This window comes from Hevea brasiliensis, chromosome 9, assembly GCF_030052815.1.
Source record: "Hevea brasiliensis isolate MT/VB/25A 57/8 chromosome 9, ASM3005281v1, whole genome shotgun sequence".
NCBI classification, from domain to species: Eukaryota; Viridiplantae; Streptophyta; class Magnoliopsida; order Malpighiales; family Euphorbiaceae; genus Hevea; species Hevea brasiliensis.
Window position 1 is genome coordinate 26,163,956 of NC_079501.1, and position 22,164 is coordinate 26,186,119.

A 22,164-nucleotide genomic window follows, 5' to 3' on the forward strand; every position below is an offset into this window, starting at 1 on the left:
TCCGACAGTGGCTCGGTTCCGGTCGATGACATCCTTTGGATCAGTCACAATGTGGGCTTTGACATAGGCCCTTTAGATGGGATGTTCCACCGGTCTCTGAGATCGCCCAAATGATGTATTTTATTTTTAATGTAGTCCGATCTCTAGAGATCAACGAAATGATGTAATCCAATTTTAGTATAATCCGATCCCTAGAGATCGCCCAAATGATGTAATCCGATCTTTTGGAAATAAAGATTTTATTTTATCGATTATCATCTTATTATTATTGCATTAATTATTTTCCGATCTTTTATGTGATTATCCGATCTGATTCTTCATTTGAAAGACACTTATCCGATCCGTAATTCAAAACACCTTGATCTGCCGCTCTATAATTAACCGATCTCTTCATGGAATCTTGGGAATATTCGTGAGACGTGTCAGAATAGCTGGCGAGTCCCTCTATCCGATGCACCACCTGGAACATCGTGAGCATTAAATGCTCGGACGAGTATAAATAGGGGTGGGGGTTAGCCATTTGCTCTCTTGTGTCATTTTCAGTTTCTCGCAAACAACTTCAAAATTCTCTTGTTTTCTCAAGCTCTTCCGACTCGGATCAAGCTCCAGTAAGGGTTTTGATCATTTTTTAGTTTAAATTCTTTATTTCCTTTGAAAATGAGCGACGCCGAAGGTCAAAGAGCGGCGAGCCCTCCTTCCATCCAGTTCTCGTGGTCATCTGATGAAGTAGAGGTGGTCGGGCCAAGCGCGCGACCTGAACCTCCTAGAGTCTCCATTCCAGCTCGGGAACAAGTGACATCATCAAGGCATGTGCCTTCTTCAGGGAAAGAGAATCTTCCCATGGACGAGCTGCCATCGGTCCTTCAAGAAACCGATCTGCAGTCATTCAGCCAGGAGTACAACATTGAGCCCGATTCATATGAACTTATCCGGTGTCACGGCAATCTCCGGGCCGATCATTTCTTCGAAGAGAACGACATGATTATGGTATACGAAGAACAGTTGAAAGCCAGACTGCGGTTCCCTCTTGACGACTTCTTTAAGGAAGTCTTAAAATTTTTCCAAGTGTGCATAGCTCAAGTTCATCCGAACTCGTGGCGGATCTTAGTAGCCTTCCGAGGCCTCTGCCGAGCTAAGGGATTCCGTCCTACGCCTAAAGTATTCGCCGAATTGCATAGGTTAACTCGTTGAAAGGACGACGAGTACTGGTTTTTCCAGGCGAAGCCACATTGCGGGCTCTTCACCGATCTGCCCTCCTCCCTGAAAAACTGGAAGAACCGCTTCTTTATTCTAAGGAGCAAAATTCCGAACGGCTTTGAGGGTTTCCCTCGTAGCTGGCTACACCAAGGCCCCTTAATTCCGAAGCGTCTCGTGTTGAATAGGGAAGAGGGCGCAATGGTGATGGAGTTGAAGGAGCAGGCGTCCAGAGAGAAGTTCTCTTGCTTGGATGCAGTGACCGCCGAGCTGCACCATTGGACTATGGAATTGATTACCGGCAAAGATCGCGGGCTTCAGCTCTCTGACCTCGGCATCGGTATTTTCTACATCTCAGATCTCAGGACCTTAGCGATCTCACTGACCTCTTCTTTGTGCAGGTATGGCAAGCGGCGAAGCCTCCAAGGAGAGCCGGAAGCGAAAGAGGGAGATCTCCCGGAAGGTACGGGAGATGAAGCGGGCCGAGGAGATGCAGACACCACGTCATGAGCCCGGGGAAATACGAGAAGGCCCGTCTCAACCTTCAGGACCGCCAATCATAGAAATGGTCCGATCTCCCCCTCACCAGGAGGAGCCGCCTCCTCCTCCTCCAGTTACTTCGGGCGCGGAAGGGGGTCCTTCCCAACAACAGGTGAGGCCCCTTTCCCGCGGCGCTCAAGTTCTGATCCACTCGCTGGAGAAGAACTGACTGTCGGGAGAACCTGTGTTTTGCTAAGGTATTGGGGTCCTCCATCCGCCCGGGAGGATCGGACAGCCGTCTCCGGATAGCCTTGATGATATCTTGACCAGATCTATGAGCCTGAACGTTGAGTGTCTGGTGAACCAGCACATGGTCCGGGAGAAGGCGCATCGCCTGGGTAAAGAGGTCGAGAGGATAGGGCATGAAGCAGCTTCCCTCCGATCCCAACTATCTTCCGCTCGGGACTACATATCTCAACTCGAGGGGCGAATGAAGTACTATGAGGACAAGCTGGCTGAGCAAGCTCATGTTCTGGCTGAGCGAGATCATGCTCTTGAAGAAGTGCAAGCGCTCCGGGCCGATGAAGCTGCTCAACTCGCTCACCTTGCTGAGGAGCTCAAGGCGAAAGAAGAAGAGATGGTGACTGGAGTGGCCGGCGCTTATGTGAATGCTCACAGAGATCTCCTGGCCGAGCTCAAGAAGCGTTATCCTGAGGAGGACTTCTCTTGGATGGCTAACCTGGCTCCCGAGGATGAAGGTGAGGATAGCGAGGAAGAGGCTGAGGGTGAGAGAGAGGGCGGACAAAATGTAGATCAGGCTGGGGGTGATCCTCCAGCTGAATAACTTGTATAAATTCTTGAAATGAAATGAGATGGAATGCCTCTTTTGTTCGATGAATGGTTGTGATCGGAAAATTTCTAAATTATTTAAACACTTGATTGTCTGAGTATGTTGAAATAATTGAGTGATTATTAACCTAAGTGTGAAAGATCGGAAAACACAATGAGCATGAGATCGGTAGGGAACCAACGCTAAACGGGACTTGATTAAAATTAGAAATTTGGCTTGAACATTTAAGATCGGGATCATCATTAAACCGGAACGGAACCTTTGATTATTCTTAAACTTTTGAAAGGGAGATCGGCAACAAAAATGGTAACAAAGATCTAGTGTCAGTTCAATTTCGTTTGTCAACAGAGATCAGGAATATACTTGACTGGTCAGGAGATTCGACAATGGGTTTGAGAGATCGGTGAGTGATTTAATGGACCGGTAAGGCTTTGACTGATGTGAGGACTTAGTATTGATTCAATTCCTTGTGAGGAGAGATCGGAAATGTGGTTATCTAGCAAAGAGAGATCGGAAATGTGGTTAGCTGTCAAAGGGAGACTTAGTACTGGGGATCGGTTTCAAAGTTTATTAATTCTGGGGATCGGCCAAAATATGGTGTCAACAGGCTCATTACTTTTTGGTAATGAGAAATGATATTAACTCTTAATATCATTAGAACTCTTTCTTACCGTAAATGATTTCTCTAAATCATTTTAGGCATCTCATAGACCATGGTTGACACCTAGCATAGTATGTTGTGGCCACCCAATCAGTAATAAGGAATACCTTAAATGAACCTTTAATCATATGTTACCATGCACTAGAATCTCTCCGTTACAAAATCTCAATTCGAGCTGGAGTCATGGTTAATGTCAAACCCCATTTGTTATGAATATTATGTTCTCTTTTAATTCCAGTCCTTGATTAATTAGATTTTCTTATCAGAAACTCTTTTCTGACTAAATCTGTTTGTCCTAGCCAAGAACTTGAAACATCAAGAACAATTAAATGAATATAGAATTTTATCCCTATTTACTTAGGGTAATAGATTCCATCTTAATTAACACCTATCTCCATATATAACTAGTAGGAGCCAACACATGTCCATATACTCATACATAGTACAAGTATGAAAGCAGTATCAAACTCAAACCACCTATATACAAGATAACTGTGTTATCTCAGGTCTAAAGATTATATGCACTGATATAATATATGACAATGTATTGACAAGAGTAAACTCCATGTACTTGTCATAAGTGTCACTGGTTCGGCCTACTTATCATGTATAAGTGCCTATCATGTTTGCTATGTGGTATGAGACTCACCACTCTATCTTATTTATATCTCATATAAATTCCTTGGGAACAAACATGGTTACAATCTTTCTGAATAAGTTATATCCTTTGTGAAGTATCCTCGATTGTGAATCAATTTATAATACTTTGTTCTATAAATGCTGTCACTCATATTCTTAACAACTTAAGAATAGAATTTCTAACAAAACATCAATGGACCTTTTCTATTACACATAAATATATTATGTAAACGAAAAAGTGAAATTGCCTTTTATTAATAAGATATGTACAAGATGCATATGAAATGATATGCTCTAGGATATACTACTAACACAAGTCACATGCACATCTCTAGAACCATCACATGCCACTCCAGATAGACCCATTGACTGGTCTAATCCTGCTTTTTAGGATTCACAAGACCCGATGGACATTGAAGTGTTAGATAGTGTTGTCCCATCCTCACCAGAAGAATGTAGACCCTGGTACCAAGCCTTTTATGGAAACATTGACTCGGACAGCTCAGACTATAGAAACAATAATTTGTCCACTTCTCCATAAAGAAACAACTTGTGGTCTTTATAGTTCGGTCTCCCACTTAAAGTGTCAGTTGTGTAATTTTATCTATGTTTGTGTTATCTTTTTAGCTGTAATCAACTTTCTTTTTGAAAGCTTGTCTGTTTAATTATTTTAATTTGTCGTGATCCTAAGGCTTCTCCTCTATGTAAGAGAGCCTAGTTCATTCTGTAACTCAAGAACCATCTTAGAGAAATAAAATCTTGTGTGTTTCTCTGATAGCTTTCTAAACTCTTTCTCTTCTCTTATGAAATTCCAACAATGTATACTATTTTCTGTAACTCAATTGCATGTATGCTCTACACTTGTCTCATATAAGGATCATGTGTATCAGAAATGCATCTGTTTTTATCCTGTAAGCTACGGTCCTCATGTTGTATAGTATAAATGAGTACAAAAGGGCTCGCAGCCTAAGAGTATCAAGGAGTGAGAAGTGGCATTGAGTATGAGTATAAGTATACAGTATATGATATGAGGCTCCGGACCCCTATTGGTGTGTGTGTGTATATATATATATAATCTAATTAATAAAAAAGAGAAAATCACTTAAATTAAAGAAAAAATAACATAAATTAAATAAGAAATAAATATATCTTTTAGAGAATCACTTTTAACAATAGAAGAAATACTAATTATATATTAACCATAATGTGCTAGACTTTTTACCTCTAGAAAGCTTGATAACATATTGAATCTTGGAAAAATTATTTGATAATATACAAATAAATTTAGATAATATATTACCTAGCTGCTCCATGAAATTCAAAAAAAAAAAAGAAGAATTGCTATTTTAGCTTTTGGGTTGATGCATATTAAATTCAAAGATCTTGAACAAAAAAAGACTGGCAAGTTAAGATTTTATTGGTGAGAGTGGGGGCTGCATGCATCTTCCTTTTAGTCCAAAATCTTGAAGACAAATTTGAAAATTGAGGATGATAACATGGCAATACTTACTTAATAAAGAACAGGGAGGAGGAGGGGTGGGAATAAAGAACAGGGGAGAGGAGGGGTGGGTCAAGGGTCTCAAAGAAACCAACAACCTTATATCAAATCCATGTTTCTCAAGTACTAAACATTCAACAAATATTTTCCCATGGATATCACCAAAGTTGCAGTTGGGAAACAACTCATTCAAGCACTAAAAGGAGGACCACCCCACCGGCCATACCCGTCCACACCCTCCCCCCCTCCTCCTTCACAGCTCTTCAATGTCTCCTTTCTATTGATGGATGATGGAGCAAATTATTACTCCCTATACCCTTATCATTTCGTTATATATATATATATATATATAGTCCACTAGATAGTCCACTAGTACCATTGATTTCTTAAAATTGAATATTGATCATATCAATTTTGCGTCTCACCAGCACAACATGTGCCTGCCCATGCGTATTTTCATCCTTTCGAGGCAAGAATTAGATGTGCTTTGCCCTTACCCACTTCTTATTTTATTTCCATGGATTCCCCATCATTTCATGTCAATAGAATTACAATCTAGTCAATAAAATGGGAGAGTAAATCATTTTCTAGAAGAACAAAAAAAAAGTAAATCATTTTCTGATCTAACCTTAATTCTTTAGACTTTGTAACATAGGTTTCCTTTTAGCCTATATGGCACAACCTGGCAGCTCTGGTACCATAAATGCACTGCTCTGGCCTCACGAATTTCTCTACAACTTTTTTTAAAGCCTAAAAGCTAGTTTTAGTAGATGTCATTCCTCCTCCTACGAACACTTTAATTTTTTCTTCCTTTTTAAATGTAGAGCTCAATTCATTTTTACTCCTTTTTTTCACCTAAAATCCTATCAGCGAAGTCCTACTTCCATACTGGGGATAATACTTTTTCTTTTAAAGAAAGAATTTCAAATTTTGAATGAATTTTAAAATTTATTATATACTAAAAATTACTTAAAAATCTAATCAAATGAGCTTTAATTTAGTGGTATTAGAGTCGTCTCGAAAATTATGAAGTATCGAATTCAAATTCTAATCAAACCCATTACACCTAGAAAAATAAAATTACCTGTGGACCCAATTCCAACAGTGCCTATTCATGAACATGTAAGTGAAAAAAGGAAACAGTAAAACTTTGAAAAGAAGAAAAATCGGAAGAAATTGGGAGTTACATTCTTCAAAAGCCTGATATATGGATGAGGATTGAGTGTCCCACATAAGATATTTTTTATATTAAGGTCAGTGATACAGCATTCAACCATATATGGATGACAAGTTATCCACAGACAGATGATGATGATGATCCCCATTGTATTAATAATTGAGTGGAATTTTCTTGTGTGAATGGCTAATGATTATTTTGGACTTTCTTCTTGCAACTCAAAAGATAGATCTTAATCTCATTTGACTAAATGACCAATCCAGAATGCATATGTGTAATTATTATTGTGTCCTTGAACAATATCTCATTTAAAAAAAAAAGAAAAAAGAAAATGTGGTTGCATGGGGGCTTTTTTATATATAATTCCAATTATTTTCTGTCTGGCTACAACAAGTTTGTACCATATAAAAAGAAAGGCATAAACTGTTTTTTTTTTTTTTAAATAGTATATTAATTCATAGCCCATGCTTTGACTGCCCAACCCAATTCATGGAAGATAAAGAAGATGGTACAGTTTCTAAAATGACTTATTTTTGGGTTTCATGCAAGGCATCTCAGGGTACTATTGCAACACCCAAATTTCCAAGGAAAAAACAGAAGTAAACAAGGCAAAGAATGCAATAGGATTACAATCATGATCATCACATGTTCTTTCCCCTACCTCAGCCCTTCTTTTTGGGTTTAGTCTTGCATTATCTTCAACTTCTTATGAAGAAATTAGATTTCAACTTGCAGTTGAAGGAAAGAAAAAGAAACCCAAATCATGATAATCATTGTGATCTTCTCAAGTTGACTAAATTAATTGAAATAATTGTATTCCTATTCAATATCATCATTATAGGCATAATTAAGAGTCAAAATGAGACCACAAGTCATCTTTCAAAATACCCAAAAACAAATCATATTCATGGGTGAATTAGTGAAAGAATCTCCATAAAGTTAGATTGGCAAATGGAAAATACCGAGAGTATACAAACATGGCTATGCAGAAGAATACAAGGTTAACCAATGCAAAACTTATTTAAAAATTCTCAAAAGTATACGTATAAAGGGAGAAACAGAGATTGTTCTTAAAAAAATTGAAAAAAAGAAAGGTAAAAAATCATCTTAAAGAGAGGACAAAGTCCTCCAAAAGATGCAATACTTATCAGTATCCGTTCCATTTTGTGTCAGTGTTTCTCCCCTGAACCTCTCTGCCCAGGTTCTGTGTCTTTGCCAGTGATGATCATGATGCTGATAAGAGGATGCATTTGTCCCAACCCAAAGAAAAAGAAAAGAAAGGAACTGTCTAAATCCATCATATACAATAAATCCATTCCAACCTGAGTCCCCAGTACCAGAAATTCAATTTGGTTTCCAGACCCAGTGGTCCTAAGCCTTTTTGGAAAAAGGGTCAAAAAAATCAGTTGCAAATATTGACAGTGAGCAATGCCATGCCACAATCCACCAAAATAAATTATATAAGCATATGTGATATGTCTTTGTATAAACTACAGAAGACCCAGTTATCCTCGCATGTTTGCATCACTTTCTGCAAGTTTCTTGACTTTGCACTAGCTCATCATCAGCCAAATAAAATTATAAACCAGCCTTTCTTAATTTCTCATCAGCTCATCTGGTCTTAAGTTTGCACCTAAATCATGAACAGCTTGACTGGTCTAACATTTCTGCCACTCTTTATCTTTCAGGGTTGGTCCAATATGCAGGCTTTGGGGCCCGCAAAGTCTGTATGTAAACAGAACAGTGGATCTAGCTAGATACATAGAGAGATTATCTGTAGCTCATACGCTTAAATTTTTATGTCATTTTCATGTTTTTGCGAGTGCAAAATACACTATTTTTAATGCATGCTGTGTACTTGAATAATTTCACATAACAGTGGCTGGCAAATGCATGCATACTTAGCCATCCTGCAATTCTCAGTTTCATTTAGGTAGAGGTTAGAAAACTGCATGTGCATATGCCACAAAATGGTGAAGAGCAAGTTCAGTCATCTGTCATATTCATTTTTAGGGCCTAGTGAGATCTGTCTAATTGGTGCCGAATTTCTCAAACTAAAATAATCAAATAATCTTAAATTTTCAATGAATTAGACAAGAAATTGTATAAGAACTGAAATTAGGATGGGAATTTATCTTTTGTTAATATATATATATATATATATATATATATATATATATATATATATAAGAATAACATCGAAATTTTCAGGAAAATGGAACTCAGAGTCATGCACTATTTTTCTTTGTGATTAAACCACATATAAGGCCAAATTATTGAATTCATATTCAGAAGCCTACGGTCCCCCACGATTACTGACCACATATAAACATGTTGTAATGAATTTTCTTCAGAAGTAGGGCAATAATGGAGATTCTCATGATCTTCAAACCTAATTTTCTAACATGGTAAGTGAGAACTGACCCATGGTGTATTATGGACAATGACAAAGCTTCTTCTTGTTGCTGAATGCTGAATTGCTGATGGTAAGCAGAGAAAGTCATATATTAAAGCAGTAATTTCATGTAGACAATTCCATATGAAATGTTTTGAAAAAAAAAAATCATATATAGAATGACAAATTAATAAACATAAAACATGTAGATGAAAGTAAGTCCTATAAATATGAAAGTGGACTCCAAAAAGGAAAAACTATCAACATTTATTTTTACTATATTTATCGTAGCTATGGACATAGTCCAGCAATAGTTATATATATGTTGAATCAAAGAGACCAAGTTCGATTCTCCCTCCCCTTACATATGTAATTAAAAACAAAAATTTGTATTATCTATATTAAATATTTAATAATTTATCATTTCATGTATTCACGTATACGGAATCACATTTTCACTGCACAATTGAGGTGGCCCTAAAACCGTCATAAAGTTAAGTTATAATGACACGAAATATCAAATGTTCATTATCTGGAAAACCTTTCAAAGCTAATATTGCATTGGCACATGATCAATCTCACCAAAGCCACGAATAAGGGCTAGTTCTGTGCTCCAAAAGAGTTTGGAGCTAGTTTTAAAGGAAAGCCAGGGATCATGGGAGAAAAAAATGAAAAGAACATATTTAGTTGTTGCGCAAATAGACAAGCTGCAACAATATTTCCACCGCCAAGGCCAAACTTGGTCATCATCCCACAGATTCCTCACTTGGAAGCTCAAAAATGGACAAAAAATATAAGAATAATTTCTATGGTAGGAGCCCTACATTAGTCGAATGGATAAAGACTACCCCAGATTCTACAAGAACACAACGTGACTGTCAATCCAATGCGGCGTAAACACGTTCGGAATTCAAAGAATGTATATGCCTCTCCTTTTCGGCAACAGTATTCAGAAATAGCTACATTAACAATAATGACAAGAGCCTCATTCAGAAATTAGACATATTAACAATAATGACAAAAGCCACATTATGACAGGAATGATTCTGTTTTCAAGGCAACAAATGAACATGAAGTAGTAAGGTAAGGTAAATTCTTCGATTCCCTTTGATGCCATCAGGTTCAGGTGTCAGTATTGCATGTTAGCTCAATGAATCCAAAAGAAAGTGTTGAACCTATTTTTGCTTGAATGGGTTCCACATTTCAATCATGAAACTACAGCAATGACGCAAATAGCAAATTTCAACAATCAATGTCAGCGCTAATCTAGCAAGTTCAGTGTCTCTTTACAAATTGCTGACAAAGCAAATAATCCACCCATCAATCAACATTACCTTATCGGATAAAGTTTATCAAGTTATCATAGATCCGAAAGAGCACACTTAACATAAATTATTGAGTTACATGCTGTCCAAATTGGCAATTGCTAAGAACAGTTGCCTCACACAAACTATATATTAGAATCACTAATTCCCACCTTCCATGCATTGCATACGCAATGAACAATTTGGACTCCACATGTTAAAGTATATTACAGAAGGGTTGAAACCAACAATAGCTCAAACAGTTGAGCAATCACAGTCAGCACTCCTCTTAACTGGCATGAAACCTTGCAACCAACCTGCAATTGTATTCACCCAAAGCTGGGGCTGGGCACAGCATCACAATTCAGATGACTAGATATTGGCAATGCTTCTTATCAAATCGTAGCAAAAGATTCACATGCAGAACTAATCCATCCATTGCTTTATGGCTATTAAAGTATTTCAATATCTGAAGAAAAGGAAAATCTAAGGTGAAAATATCCCTGACTACAGCAAGTGAACCAACTTCTAGACCAGCGAGGGAAAAGAGAAAGTGTTTTAAGTCCTAATGGATACATGCGTTATATGGTCTTTGCATCAGGACCACCACAGGAGAAAAGACACTCCAGTAGTAGCAGTCAGCCGATTTGCATATAGATAATGTATGGTTGCTTCTGATAGAAACCATGCGCATATGACTGGAATCCCATACAATAGAAGGCCCAAATAACCCATGTTTGCTGGATTTAGTATCATATCCAATCATAATTTAAAAAAAATTGAAAAAAAATAGAGAATTGATCAAATTCAATGTTAATAATGAATATACAAATTGGAAGAAACATTTACTGACCAAAAGCAGTTGTCAAAATCAACAGAGTATGAGTTTGGAAATACAAAGTGGTTTATGTTCCAGTATTCAATGTCTTTGGTGAATATTGAACCAATTGATTTTCTAGACCTTGCAGGCATTTGTTAATAGATATCATTAACATGTATCTGCCATCTAGAGAATTTTCGAAATGTCTACCCAATATATTGCAAGAGAAGCATCTCCTAAAGCTCCAATTCCAAAGCAGTTAACTTCGACCTCGGCCAACTTTCTGATAAAGCAAAAGGCTGCATGTAAGAAAATAAAGCTCGTTTAATACTTCTATTTTCACTTTAGCAAATCTTGAAATCCAAAAATTATAATTTCAACAAGTGCCATGAATTTATACCTTAAAGAGGAGCCAAAAATTGCAAAAAGTTTCTATTTTCACTTTAGCAAATCTTGAAATCCAAAAATTATAATTTCAACAAGTGCCATGAATTTATATCTTAAAGAGGAGCCAAAATTTGCAAAAAGACATGCCGACTTATTAAAGAAAAGTGCAGACACCAGATTACCTTCTCTGCTATTTGTTTTAAGCCCATAACATGTAAGCACGCTATTTCCCTAACCAAAAGGCCAAAAAGGAATCTTTACATTCAATAATGAATTAATGATCAAGTAGCATGGGCCAAAGGCTACTAGGAGTTCAAGATGTTTAGGAAGCACATATTCAGCTCAAGCATCGAAAAAGAGAATGAGCCGAAGGTGAAATAAGGGTTGTGTTCATGCCTGGCTAGGGAGTTCTGAGAGTAGATCACGTTGATTTCTTCCAGTGCAACATTATACTTCTTCTAAACTTTTTTGGACACCAAACTGATGTTACATATTTGGAACAGAAATTCATCATTCATTTAGGACAACATGTACAAGTTCTCTGATCTCTCTTTATGGATCCAGAATAAAAGTCTTAGTCCATCAATTACATAATAGCTACAACAGAATTCCAATGTCACAGGACTATGGAGATGTCTAATATTAGGCTTTCTAATGTGGGATCCTCTGGCTTCTATGCGGTCAAGTTTTGAGGATAAAAGATTCATGATACCAATGAAGAAAGAAGAAAGCTTAAGTTCCTTTAATAAACAACTACACCTGACCTGAGAGGTTATCACCCACTTTCACATCCCCGACAACTGGACATTTGACACAAGTTCAAAGGTCCAATGACTATAATGCACAAACAGGAACAAAGATACTCAGATAAGATCTGGCAACTCTTGTTTACTGTTACCATTCTATTCAGGTCAATAGATATGATAAAATTTATTAGCTGAGAAAGCTCATTCTTTTTTTTTTTTTGGGTCCAAAGGTAGACTGCGTCTCCTATCACTTGAAGTGACTCTTAAACAAACCATGAATGGCTCTTGGTTTCTCACCCCCTATTCTTCTAACAAATTCTGTATTCTAATTGCTACTATGCTCAAACCTCAAAATACCAATTTCTAATCAACTTTTGCACCTATATACAGCATCAGTACCACACTCCAGCAAACAGTCCACATGCACTTTATTATCAAGGCTATCCATCATCACAAATCCACTGAAAAAAAACAAGTCCAATGATGAATAGCTTTCCTGAAGCCATTAAAAATACATAGGTTAGAAAGGAAAACACCCTTCCCCCTTTCCCAGGTTGTGGGAAAAGGCACTGAGCATTTAAATTGGCATTGTTTGAATCTTCAGACAGACCATTACAATCTAAGGATAGATGAACTTTTTTATTAATCATTAGCAAATAAATAAGAAATGATCCTTCAATTGACCCTTTAATTTAATTTAAGCAGCCTCACAATTGGCTGCATCCTCAAAAGATCAATGGTACATTCAAAGTGTATTTAGAACAGCTTCCTATATATATTTATGTATATCATCAGAGCAAGTGAATTGAAACACACTTGTTTAAAGTTTGAACTTCAAAAATTCTTATATGGGCACAAAACTCAATGACAATGATTCCTAAATCCTAATCCAGTATTAAACATAATAAGAGAAAGTTCCATATTCATTCATCATGTTTGGTTAAAGTTTTCCCAAATTTTCATTCCATAAAGACAGTCACTATAATTACATTTTCTTTAACAATTAAAATTGCAATTTGACCTTGAGTTTCTGAACCAATGAAACTTCAATCCTCTAAGGAGCTTGCAAGTACATCGAATATATGCATTAGTCATAAATGAAGTGTATCCAATATTTGATAAATGCAATTGCAAAATTGTATTTCTTGTAATAATTTTTCAGCATTCTACTGGCACTAATCCCTTTTTTATTTACCTCAAAAGTTCCTCAAGTCGCAGGAATTGAAACGCAAGGAGACCTTCAAAGACGCCCAAACACGCCCCCGCCAAAACGTCGATAAGGAAATGCCTACCAAGCAAAACCCTAGACAAGGCCGTCATTGCCGCCCACACACGAACGGCCACCACCACAATCCCTACCAGTTTGGTGTCGTCCCCCGCAATCCACTGGTGAACAAATCCGCCACTCGCCCTCAACTCCGCCAGAGCCGCTTCAATTGTGTTCGCAGATAGCGAAACCAAGGCGGCGACGAGGAAAACGCGAGAAGCGTGGCCGCTGGGGAAGGAGTAATTGTCAGCGGAAACGGCGGCGGACATGTGAGGATTGTAGGGAGGGCGAGGACGGCGGAAAATGATCTTAATTAGGCCGACGAAGGAGAGGTCGAGGAGGAGACCGAAGAGGAGAGGGGAAAGGAAAGGAATGAGAGAGGGGGAGAGAGGGGAAAGGCAAAGGGCGAGTGTAATGGGAAAGGAAAAGCGGAAGTCGGCCGATAATTCAAGGACGAGGTGAAGCGAAGCGGGCAGGTATGAGTTGAATAGAGAATGAAGAAAGTGAGAGAACTTGGCGTCAAAGGTCAAGAGGTGGCGGAGAGGTGAAGACCGCGTAGCCATCACCCGTCGTGGTGGTGGCGGTTAACAGTACGGATGTGATGGTTAAGCGGGTGTTGCGGTAGTTAATTCGTCCTCGGCCAAAGGGCGTGCTCATTGGACATGGAAATTGGAAAGGGCTTGAAACGACATCGTTGGGAAGACCGGAGCCCAGGCCCACTACATGAAGGCGCAATTGGATCCTGTGGAGAAGCCAGAAATATTTACAAACAAGACAGAAACCTAACGAACTCAACGAGAGCAGCGTCAATCATTCAGTATATCTTTTCCCTTTGTTGCCCCAAAAAAAAGACTATTGCCCCTTGACTCGCACCTTGGTGTGAGTGTTGTCCAGAGATTTGTATAATTTATTCATGTCTCTGCCTCTCTTTTATATACAAAGCACTCCCCTTCTGGGCATGTATTCAGGTTGGCATGAAGCTTTTTTTTCCCCCTAAAATCTTATGCATGTTGATTTAGTTCCATTTCGATTAAAAATTAATTACTATGGCCAATTTTTCAATGTTTACTGCATGGCTTTTATTTCAGGATTGCATTCAAACTTCTTTATTTCACAATGGCCATGGAGGGGTTTGTTTTACTTGTCTTGCGAAAGATGCATTCAACAGAACTGCATCCGCCAACTTTTGAAGGCTGTGAAGCTGTGAATATTTCAGATGTAAGTGTCAGGAATTTTTCCTACTCAATTGGGTTGTGCTACTGGATGTGCAAAGTTTTTTTTTTTTTTTTTTCCTTTGGATAGGTGTTGAATATATGATCTTGCATTTCTAAGGAAAATTAAAAATAGTAACATTCATGTGGTGTTCTCATAATCTTGATGATGATGAGACAAAAGAGGAGAGACAAAGATGGGGAGAGGGGAGAAAGAGAAATGGAAAGAGAGAGAAACACACACGTGGGAGAGAGAGGGGAAGAGAGACAACAATGGGATGAGGTAGAGAGAAATATTGCAAAATAAGCAACTATAGACATATTAACATAGGATTACGTTCATAGATATATTATCTTTTTCCATCATCATTAAATTCAAAGTTATCTATCCGTAATTTCAATTAACCCAAGAGATACTCATTACAAAATACATTAATTTGTAAATACTTTAGTTTGTCATCCTCATTCTCCTCTAGATATAATTTAATACATTTAAAATTTTATATCAATCTCACCACACTATATCATAGTAAATAAAATAATTTGTCCTCGAAGGAAGATTCTGTGATCTGGATTGGTTGAGAGGTTGAATGAAGCCTTTCATAATTGGTTAACCAATCCTTTGGGATGAGCTGTTCAAGCTCATTTCTAGGCAGTTGCCTAGGTATCTGAACAATTGTTGGGGTGGTCTCAGTATCAGCCAATACAAGCAGAGCATCATTGGAGACAGATGGCTGTGAGAGATCTACAGCATGATCCTGCAATCTGTAGATAATTTGATGGTGTAAGGTGGCCATCATCGAAGAGGTCACCTGAGCGGCGCCAGTGAGTTGAACCTGAACTTTAAGGGCAGTGCTAAGATGTGGATCTCTTAGTGAGAGATTATAGTTTGGGAAGAATGTCAACATCACACTCCCAGCATGCAAGGTGGTGAGGCAAGTTCCTATAACCGCATGTTCATACTGCAAGAACCGTGTATCAAGGAGAGACACTCTGGCTGTAACTGGAAGCCCTCGTCTCCCATGTAGACTGAGGATAAGTCGAACAGCTCCAAAGTGAAGATGAGAAAACCCTTCTTGTCTCCATCTAGGAATGAGTTGAGGAGGGATTTCTAAAGTCACATATTGTTCAGCAGATGAACTCTGGAGAGAGCATTGATCCATTCTAGAGGCGTGAACATATTCTTTTGACAAAGATCTTCTAGATGAAATGAGAGATCTGATAGATCTGGTTAAAGATCCAGATCGTCTGTAGATGTTGTATGGACTAAGAAGAGGAAGGAGAGATTCTCCAACCTGAGCATCTTCAGGTAAAGTGGATATTTCTACGAGATTATCAATTCTGGAGGATAGTGTTCTTCAAAGTGGTGAAGAGAAAGAAAGAGAAGAGGTGAGGTTAACAATCTCAGAGGGAGAAGGGGTTTGGAGATGAGTTTCAGAAACAGGGTTAGGTGTTTGGCAAGCCATATTTGGTACGTGGCGTTGTGGCCAGAGATCGCTCTACCTTCTAGGAAGGAATTAAGCAGTTACTGGTTTCCAGCCGATATACCAAGGCAAGAGAAGATGGCAGAAAACAGTGATACAAAGATTAAGAGAGAATACCAGAGTTGGAAAGGTTCTCCCCTACTCACCAGTGAAGTATGTATAATACAAACATAACCAGGCTCTAATACCAAGATAAGCCGGGAGCCCTTACCACTCATAGAATGAACTCATGCTATGCCTCTTCCCTCTCCATAGGTACTCTCTGGCTGTGCCCTTTTGTTCATTATACAAGTGATAATGGGACCGTCGCACCTTAATGTCAAAACAAAGATATTTCTGATACACAGGATCCTCTTGAAGAGGCAAGTGTAGAGCATACGTATCTCTGATTATAAGAGTATGATACACATTCAAAGGTTTTCGGAGAGAAGGTGAAGAATTTAGAAAGCCATAGAAGAGAACTTCAGAGAATATTATTGAAAGGAAATTGAGTCTGAGTCTGATTACAACTGAAGAGAGCAACTCCTTATATAGGCGAGGAGGCTCTTAACATTACAGGCAACCGGTTAGAAACTGGCTACCGACACTCTTAAAGCAACATAAAGAAAAGCAAAATAAAGACAGATACATTATTACATTATTGACTGTCAAACTTTTAACTTTTATCATGGAGTGGTAGACAGATTAAGGGTGTCAAAGTCAGAGTCATCAGAGTCGATTCCAAAAAAGTCCTTTGGCCACTGTCGGTGTACAGGAGATGGTGGGTCAGCACTCTGAATGGCATCTCGTGACTCTTTGTCCATTGGATCTTGGGAATCTTGCCACATGGGATGGGTCCAGTCAATGGGCTCATCAGTGAGAGACCGAATGGGACCAAGTGATGTACAATTCACATGGGGAGGCACCAGGCAATAAGAGCTGTTGATTTCACAGAGGTACTCAGCTAGTTGTTTTCTCAAGGGTCCCATGGCATCTTTGTCAATAATTGACCCCTTGTAAGTCCTCCACTCACATTCAGTATTCTGGGTCCAGAGGAGTCCATCGGGCCTTCTAGAGAAAGGCCTGTGAAAAATGAACAAGGTTCTGATGTTGGGCTGAGCAGCGATGAGCCTGTCTTCTATTCCATGGGTGTCTATGATGTGTTTCAGGCTGTAGCGCCATGCTGAAATGGGCTTGAACCATTCTAAAAATCTGGATAGGAGAGTCCTGTTAGTATTGTTCATAACATACTGATACAGGGCCATGAGCAGGAATTCCAGTCCTGTGGAATAGAGTGTAACCATGCACCAGAGGAGCCATAGTTCTTCTAGGATGAGTTCTCTGCCAGGTTGGATACTGAAACAGGTGAGGAAAGGGTTGTCAGGGATAAAGACAGTCGAGGAGGGGAGTAATCCCCTTAGGGTGTTTCTTGCACTCAGGTAGTGAAACAGATGATCCCTTGCGAACTTAGCCATTTTTGTGATAGGCTGGTTTGGTGAGCATCCAGGAGGAAAACTGTCTGGAGTAGGAACCAGGAAATTGTGCATTGGAGAAGGAGTATGTAGAGAGGAAGAGGATGATGCCATAAGGATCAAAGGGAGTGTGGAGAAAGACTGAATCAGGTGGAGGTTTTTGGGCCTGGATAGGAGGTCAGGAACCAAGTTGTGTTTTCCTTTGATATGCTGAACTGAGAATTTATACTTGGCGAACCAGTCCTTAAGCCTCAGTAATTGTGGTTCAGGAAGAGACTTGTTTTTGAAGTCTAGGACCTTTGGGAAGGATGAGCTGTCCATGACCACAGTGAAGTGGTGGCCAATCAAATGAAATTCGAATCTCTTTATCCCATTTTTGACAGCTAATATTTCTTTATAGACTGAATGATAATGTTTCTGAGGTTCTGGGAACTCTCCACTAGCATGTCCACATATATGCTTTTCTCCTTGAATTTCTTCGATGAGGACTGCACCCCAGTGGGTGTCACTAGCATCAGTCTGAAGGATGCGGTGTCCAATGCTGGGAATCTTTAGTGGTGGCGGGTTTAAAGCCACTTCTTTTAATTTTTTGACTGCACATGTCTGTTCTTCCCTCCATGGTGGGGAATCCTTTTTAAGCATCTTTGACAGCTGGCAAGTGTGGGCGGCCACATGCGGGATAAACTTCCTTATGTAATTGATAATACCAAGGAACTGTTGTATTTGTTTTACTGTCAAGTCCTTATCAGGAAACTTCAGTAATTCTTCTGCAATGTGAGGTCTCGGTTGGTATTTTCCATCCTTGAATCGCATTCCAAGGAAGTCGATGTCAGTTTGGGCCAGTGAGCTCTTCTTTTCTGATAGCATAATTCCATAGGAATCCACCAATTGTTGGAATGTGGAGAGGAGTGTCCTATGGGTCGTAACATCTTTGGAGAAGAGAAGGATATCATCTATATAAATAAGAGCACTATGTAGTATGGGCTCGAATATCCTTGTCATGGCCTTTTGGAAAACTGATGGGGCCGTCTTAAGGCCGAATGGAAAGACTGTCCATTGGTATTGGGCCGTAGGAATGCAGAAGGCAGTCTTGGGCCTATCAGAGGGGTTAATACCCAATTGCCAAAAACCGGCTTTAAGGTCAAACTTTGAGAAAATATGGGCTTCGTGTAGTTGAGTGAACAAGGCTTCAGGCTTTGGTAATGGGAACTTGTCATCTTGGAGGAAATGATTCAGAGGCTTGTAATCTATGACAAGCCTTTTCTTCCCTCTTAGTTGTTTTGATCTTTTTTCAACATAAAAGGCCTGGCAGGCCCATTGGGAGGAAGTGGGTTCTATGAGGCCTTGTTGGAGAAGCTGTCTGCACTCTTCTTGGTCTAGAGCCAAGTCTGTAGGATTCATTCCCGGATGTGATGCCTTTGTCGGATTGATATCTTCATTGAGTTTGAATGGAAGACTGACAAAGAATTTCGGGTTTTTCCATAGGGGTTGGTGATGGTAAAAATGTACAAGGGAGTCAGCACAGGACCTTAAGAGGAGCTCCTTGTGCTCTTGGAATTCATCTGAGGCATCAGCCAGAGAATATAACCTTGGGACAGAAGTAAATGGCTGAAAATTCCTCTTATATTTCAATCCTATGGGGAGGATCTTCAAATGCTTCGCCTGTTGATACAAGTCAAAGCCTATCAGCAAATCCTTGTCAGGAAGATCCGACCCGATGACCTTAGTCCAAAGGATACAAGTGGCGAAGAACTGGATTCCAATTGGGTGCTTAGTGATAAGGCTAGTTTTGAAAACATTTCCATCTGCAGCCTTAAAGTATTCTTCATGAGGGACCCAGTATTCTGAGGGTAAGATGGCTGGGTTCATTATGCTTTTGTGAGCCCCGGTATCCAGGAAGCCAATGACACTAATGGGCCGTTCATACTTACTGGGAAGAATATGAATCGGGACTAAAGGAATTGGAATAGTGTCTGGGCCATAAGTGGATTGGGAAGATTGGATATGTTGGGCCAGGTAAGACGGGTAATGGGCTTCAGTATCTGAACTGGATTCTTCTGAAGTGGTTGAGTAATCTTCTTCTGTTCCAGTGTCTACTCCAAGGGCAAAGACTGTATCTCCATCGGGCTCATCCTGTTCAGAGAACAAGGATTCGACATCATCATGCTCCAGGGAGATGTGAGAAGCCTGTTGTATGTGTTGTAATAGCTTAACTACCTTATTAGGGCTCTTAGGGCAGTTCTTGGCATAGTGGCCTCGATTGCCACAGATATAGCATCTGTCAGATTTCTTTGTACCCGTTCTTTTCTTTCGAAAGTATCTTACTGACCTTCTTCCTTTCTTTTGCTTGAAAGGGGGTTTGAATCCAGAGGGATGCTTCTTGTAATGTGCTTTCTTGGAGATACATTCTTTGCCCTTGGAGTAGACACTGGAACAGAAGAAGATTACTCAACCACTTCAGATCACAGAATCTTCCTTCAGACGAAATCCTGATGGAACAGTACAAACTTCCTTCCAGCCACCACGGCATTCTACAGGATCCTTGCCTGTATTCCAGACCATGATGGTCCAGCCATTAGAAAAGGAACAAGACGACTATCCCATTGGAGCAGTAACACCAGACAATCATTACATCTATCCTCAGAAAATAGATGGTCACTGCCCTTGGGATCTCCCAGGTTCTGGAGCATGCGACGAAGATTGTGACTGTCGTGACAATTACTGGGAAAATGAGTATGACCATCCTCTGTCTGACAAAAATTGGAGAAAGCTCACCAAACAAATAAGAAGAGCCTCTTGCAAGCCACAACAAGTTCTTAGAAGAGACTATCCAGATAGTAGCCCATGGATTGGTATCTATGAGAAAACCAAACAGAAGAATAATTATAATATTCACCACTTCAACTTCATAACAATAATCCCTCTAGATAATACTGCAATAGATAAGAGTCATTTACTCTTAGATTATGTATGCCCTTTCTCCTTATATAGGCTAGACTAAATTCAATTAAAGAATATTTATACCATTCAAATTAATAAAAGTCTTTTCCAAATCCCTTGAGTCATTAACCTAACAAAAAAATTGTAAGAGCGAGAGAAAGAGTGAGTGGGAAAGAGAGTTAGGATTAGGATATTTTTTATGTGAAAAAATTGTTCCCTCCTTTGACTCATTCATGTAGCCATTAACTAACAAAAAATGTCAATTAAAATAAATGGATGAATAAACTAAATTATTGAATATGGAATCAAAAGTGAGAAACTTTTAATCTATGTTTTAAATTATAGGAACTAAGTCGTAACCATTTATTTAATATATAATATTGGCTGCAAATATATGGAATGGAAAGTGATGAATTGCTTTTCTGGTTTCAAGAATTGAAGCCGCAAATTCCATTTTTGGAGATGGAGATATGGACAAACGATAAATTTTGATTTGGTTGTTGAGTTTAGCCTATTCCAAAATGATCCATAATCTCTTATTCATGTCTATAACGCATGCATAGATTTGCAAAGCCTAAACCCAAAATCAAAGCACAGGTTAGTCGAAGTCTTTCACATGTGGATGGAATAAGTCTTATAAACAGAGATACACGAGTTTTTCCCTTTCTTTTTTTTTTTTTTTTTCTATGGTTCTAGACCCTTTATCGACCACATCAGACTGTTTTTCTCTGACAATCTAGGTAAGGGAAGCCATTCTTTCTCGGGCTTCCTTCTCATGCCCGAGTTGTGGGTTCCTATTCTGCCCCGGGCAAGTTTGTAGATGGTGTTTTGGTTTTAGAGTGCAGCCGGTAGAGACAAGAAGAGGGATTCTTTGTGGCTATTGTAGCTCATATGGTTTTGGTTTCCTTTGTTCTTTGTTTTGTATCTGCTGCATGCGTGTGTTTTTAAGGAGCTGTTGTCCATTTGTTTGTGGTATTGGTTTGTTTGGGTCTATTTCATGGTGTGGGCTTTGAAGGAAATTGGGGAAGGAAGTCATCTCAAGGTCCTTACCATACCGACGCCCAATGGTGCTTGCTGACCCAAGATTGGGAGCTATGCTTCCTTCACCACTAGCACCAAAGATAGATCCTTTACTGTTGGAGTGTGGGCACTTCGTTTTCGGTCAAGATCCTTTCTTGTACTGGTTATGATGGCCATACCTGGCTTCCAGAGGAAAGGACTTTTGTGTATTTCTTGCTCCAATAGTTTCAGCTTGCCTTCCCGATACTCTTGAGTTGCTGTCATCTAGGAGACCACCTCTTCAAGCATCTTCAACTGTGTACACTGCCCCAATGGTGCTTCAGTTAGTCTCACTTCTCCCATTGGTGTTAGCCAGATGATCAAGCTGGGGCTGTTGCGATTCTCGTTGGGATTCCTCTATTATGTTCTCTGAGGCGCCATTTTTTTTGTCTATCAGGTCATGGATTTGTTAGTCTAGACTCTTTCTCTGTTAGTGTTTCTTTTGTAATCGATTTATGCTTTTATTTGAGCAGAGTTGGTCTTTTAGCTGGAATCCTTGTTTGTTTGCCCATGGATCTGTTTCTGTAATTTGGCCTCATGGCTTGTTTATTCAATGAAACCTATCTTTATTTTTCGAGGAAAAGAAAAACACACACACAGG

General features: G+C 39.2%; 1 protein-coding gene across 2 annotated transcripts; it reads right to left on the reverse strand.

Moving 5' to 3' along the window:
- Nucleotides 1–10,977: 10,977 nt before the first annotated feature.
- LOC110660398 (probable lipid phosphate phosphatase beta) lies at nt 10,978–14,135 on the reverse strand. 2 transcript variants are annotated; one of them, XM_058153565.1, is made up of 2 exons: nt 13,347–14,135; nt 10,978–11,301 (listed from the first exon to the last, which is right to left on the reverse strand). In XM_058153565.1, the coding sequence occupies exons 1-2, from the start codon at nt 13,979–13,981 to the stop codon at nt 11,205–11,207; spliced, it is 732 nt and encodes a 243-aa protein (XP_058009548.1). In that variant the 5' UTR covers nt 13,982–14,135; the 3' UTR covers nt 10,978–11,204. The 2 variants fall into 2 exon arrangements, with proteins under 2 accessions (XP_058009548.1, XP_021674403.2); XM_021818711.2 differs by having other exon boundaries at nt 10,978–11,317.
- Nucleotides 14,136–22,164: the final 8,029 nt, after the last annotated feature.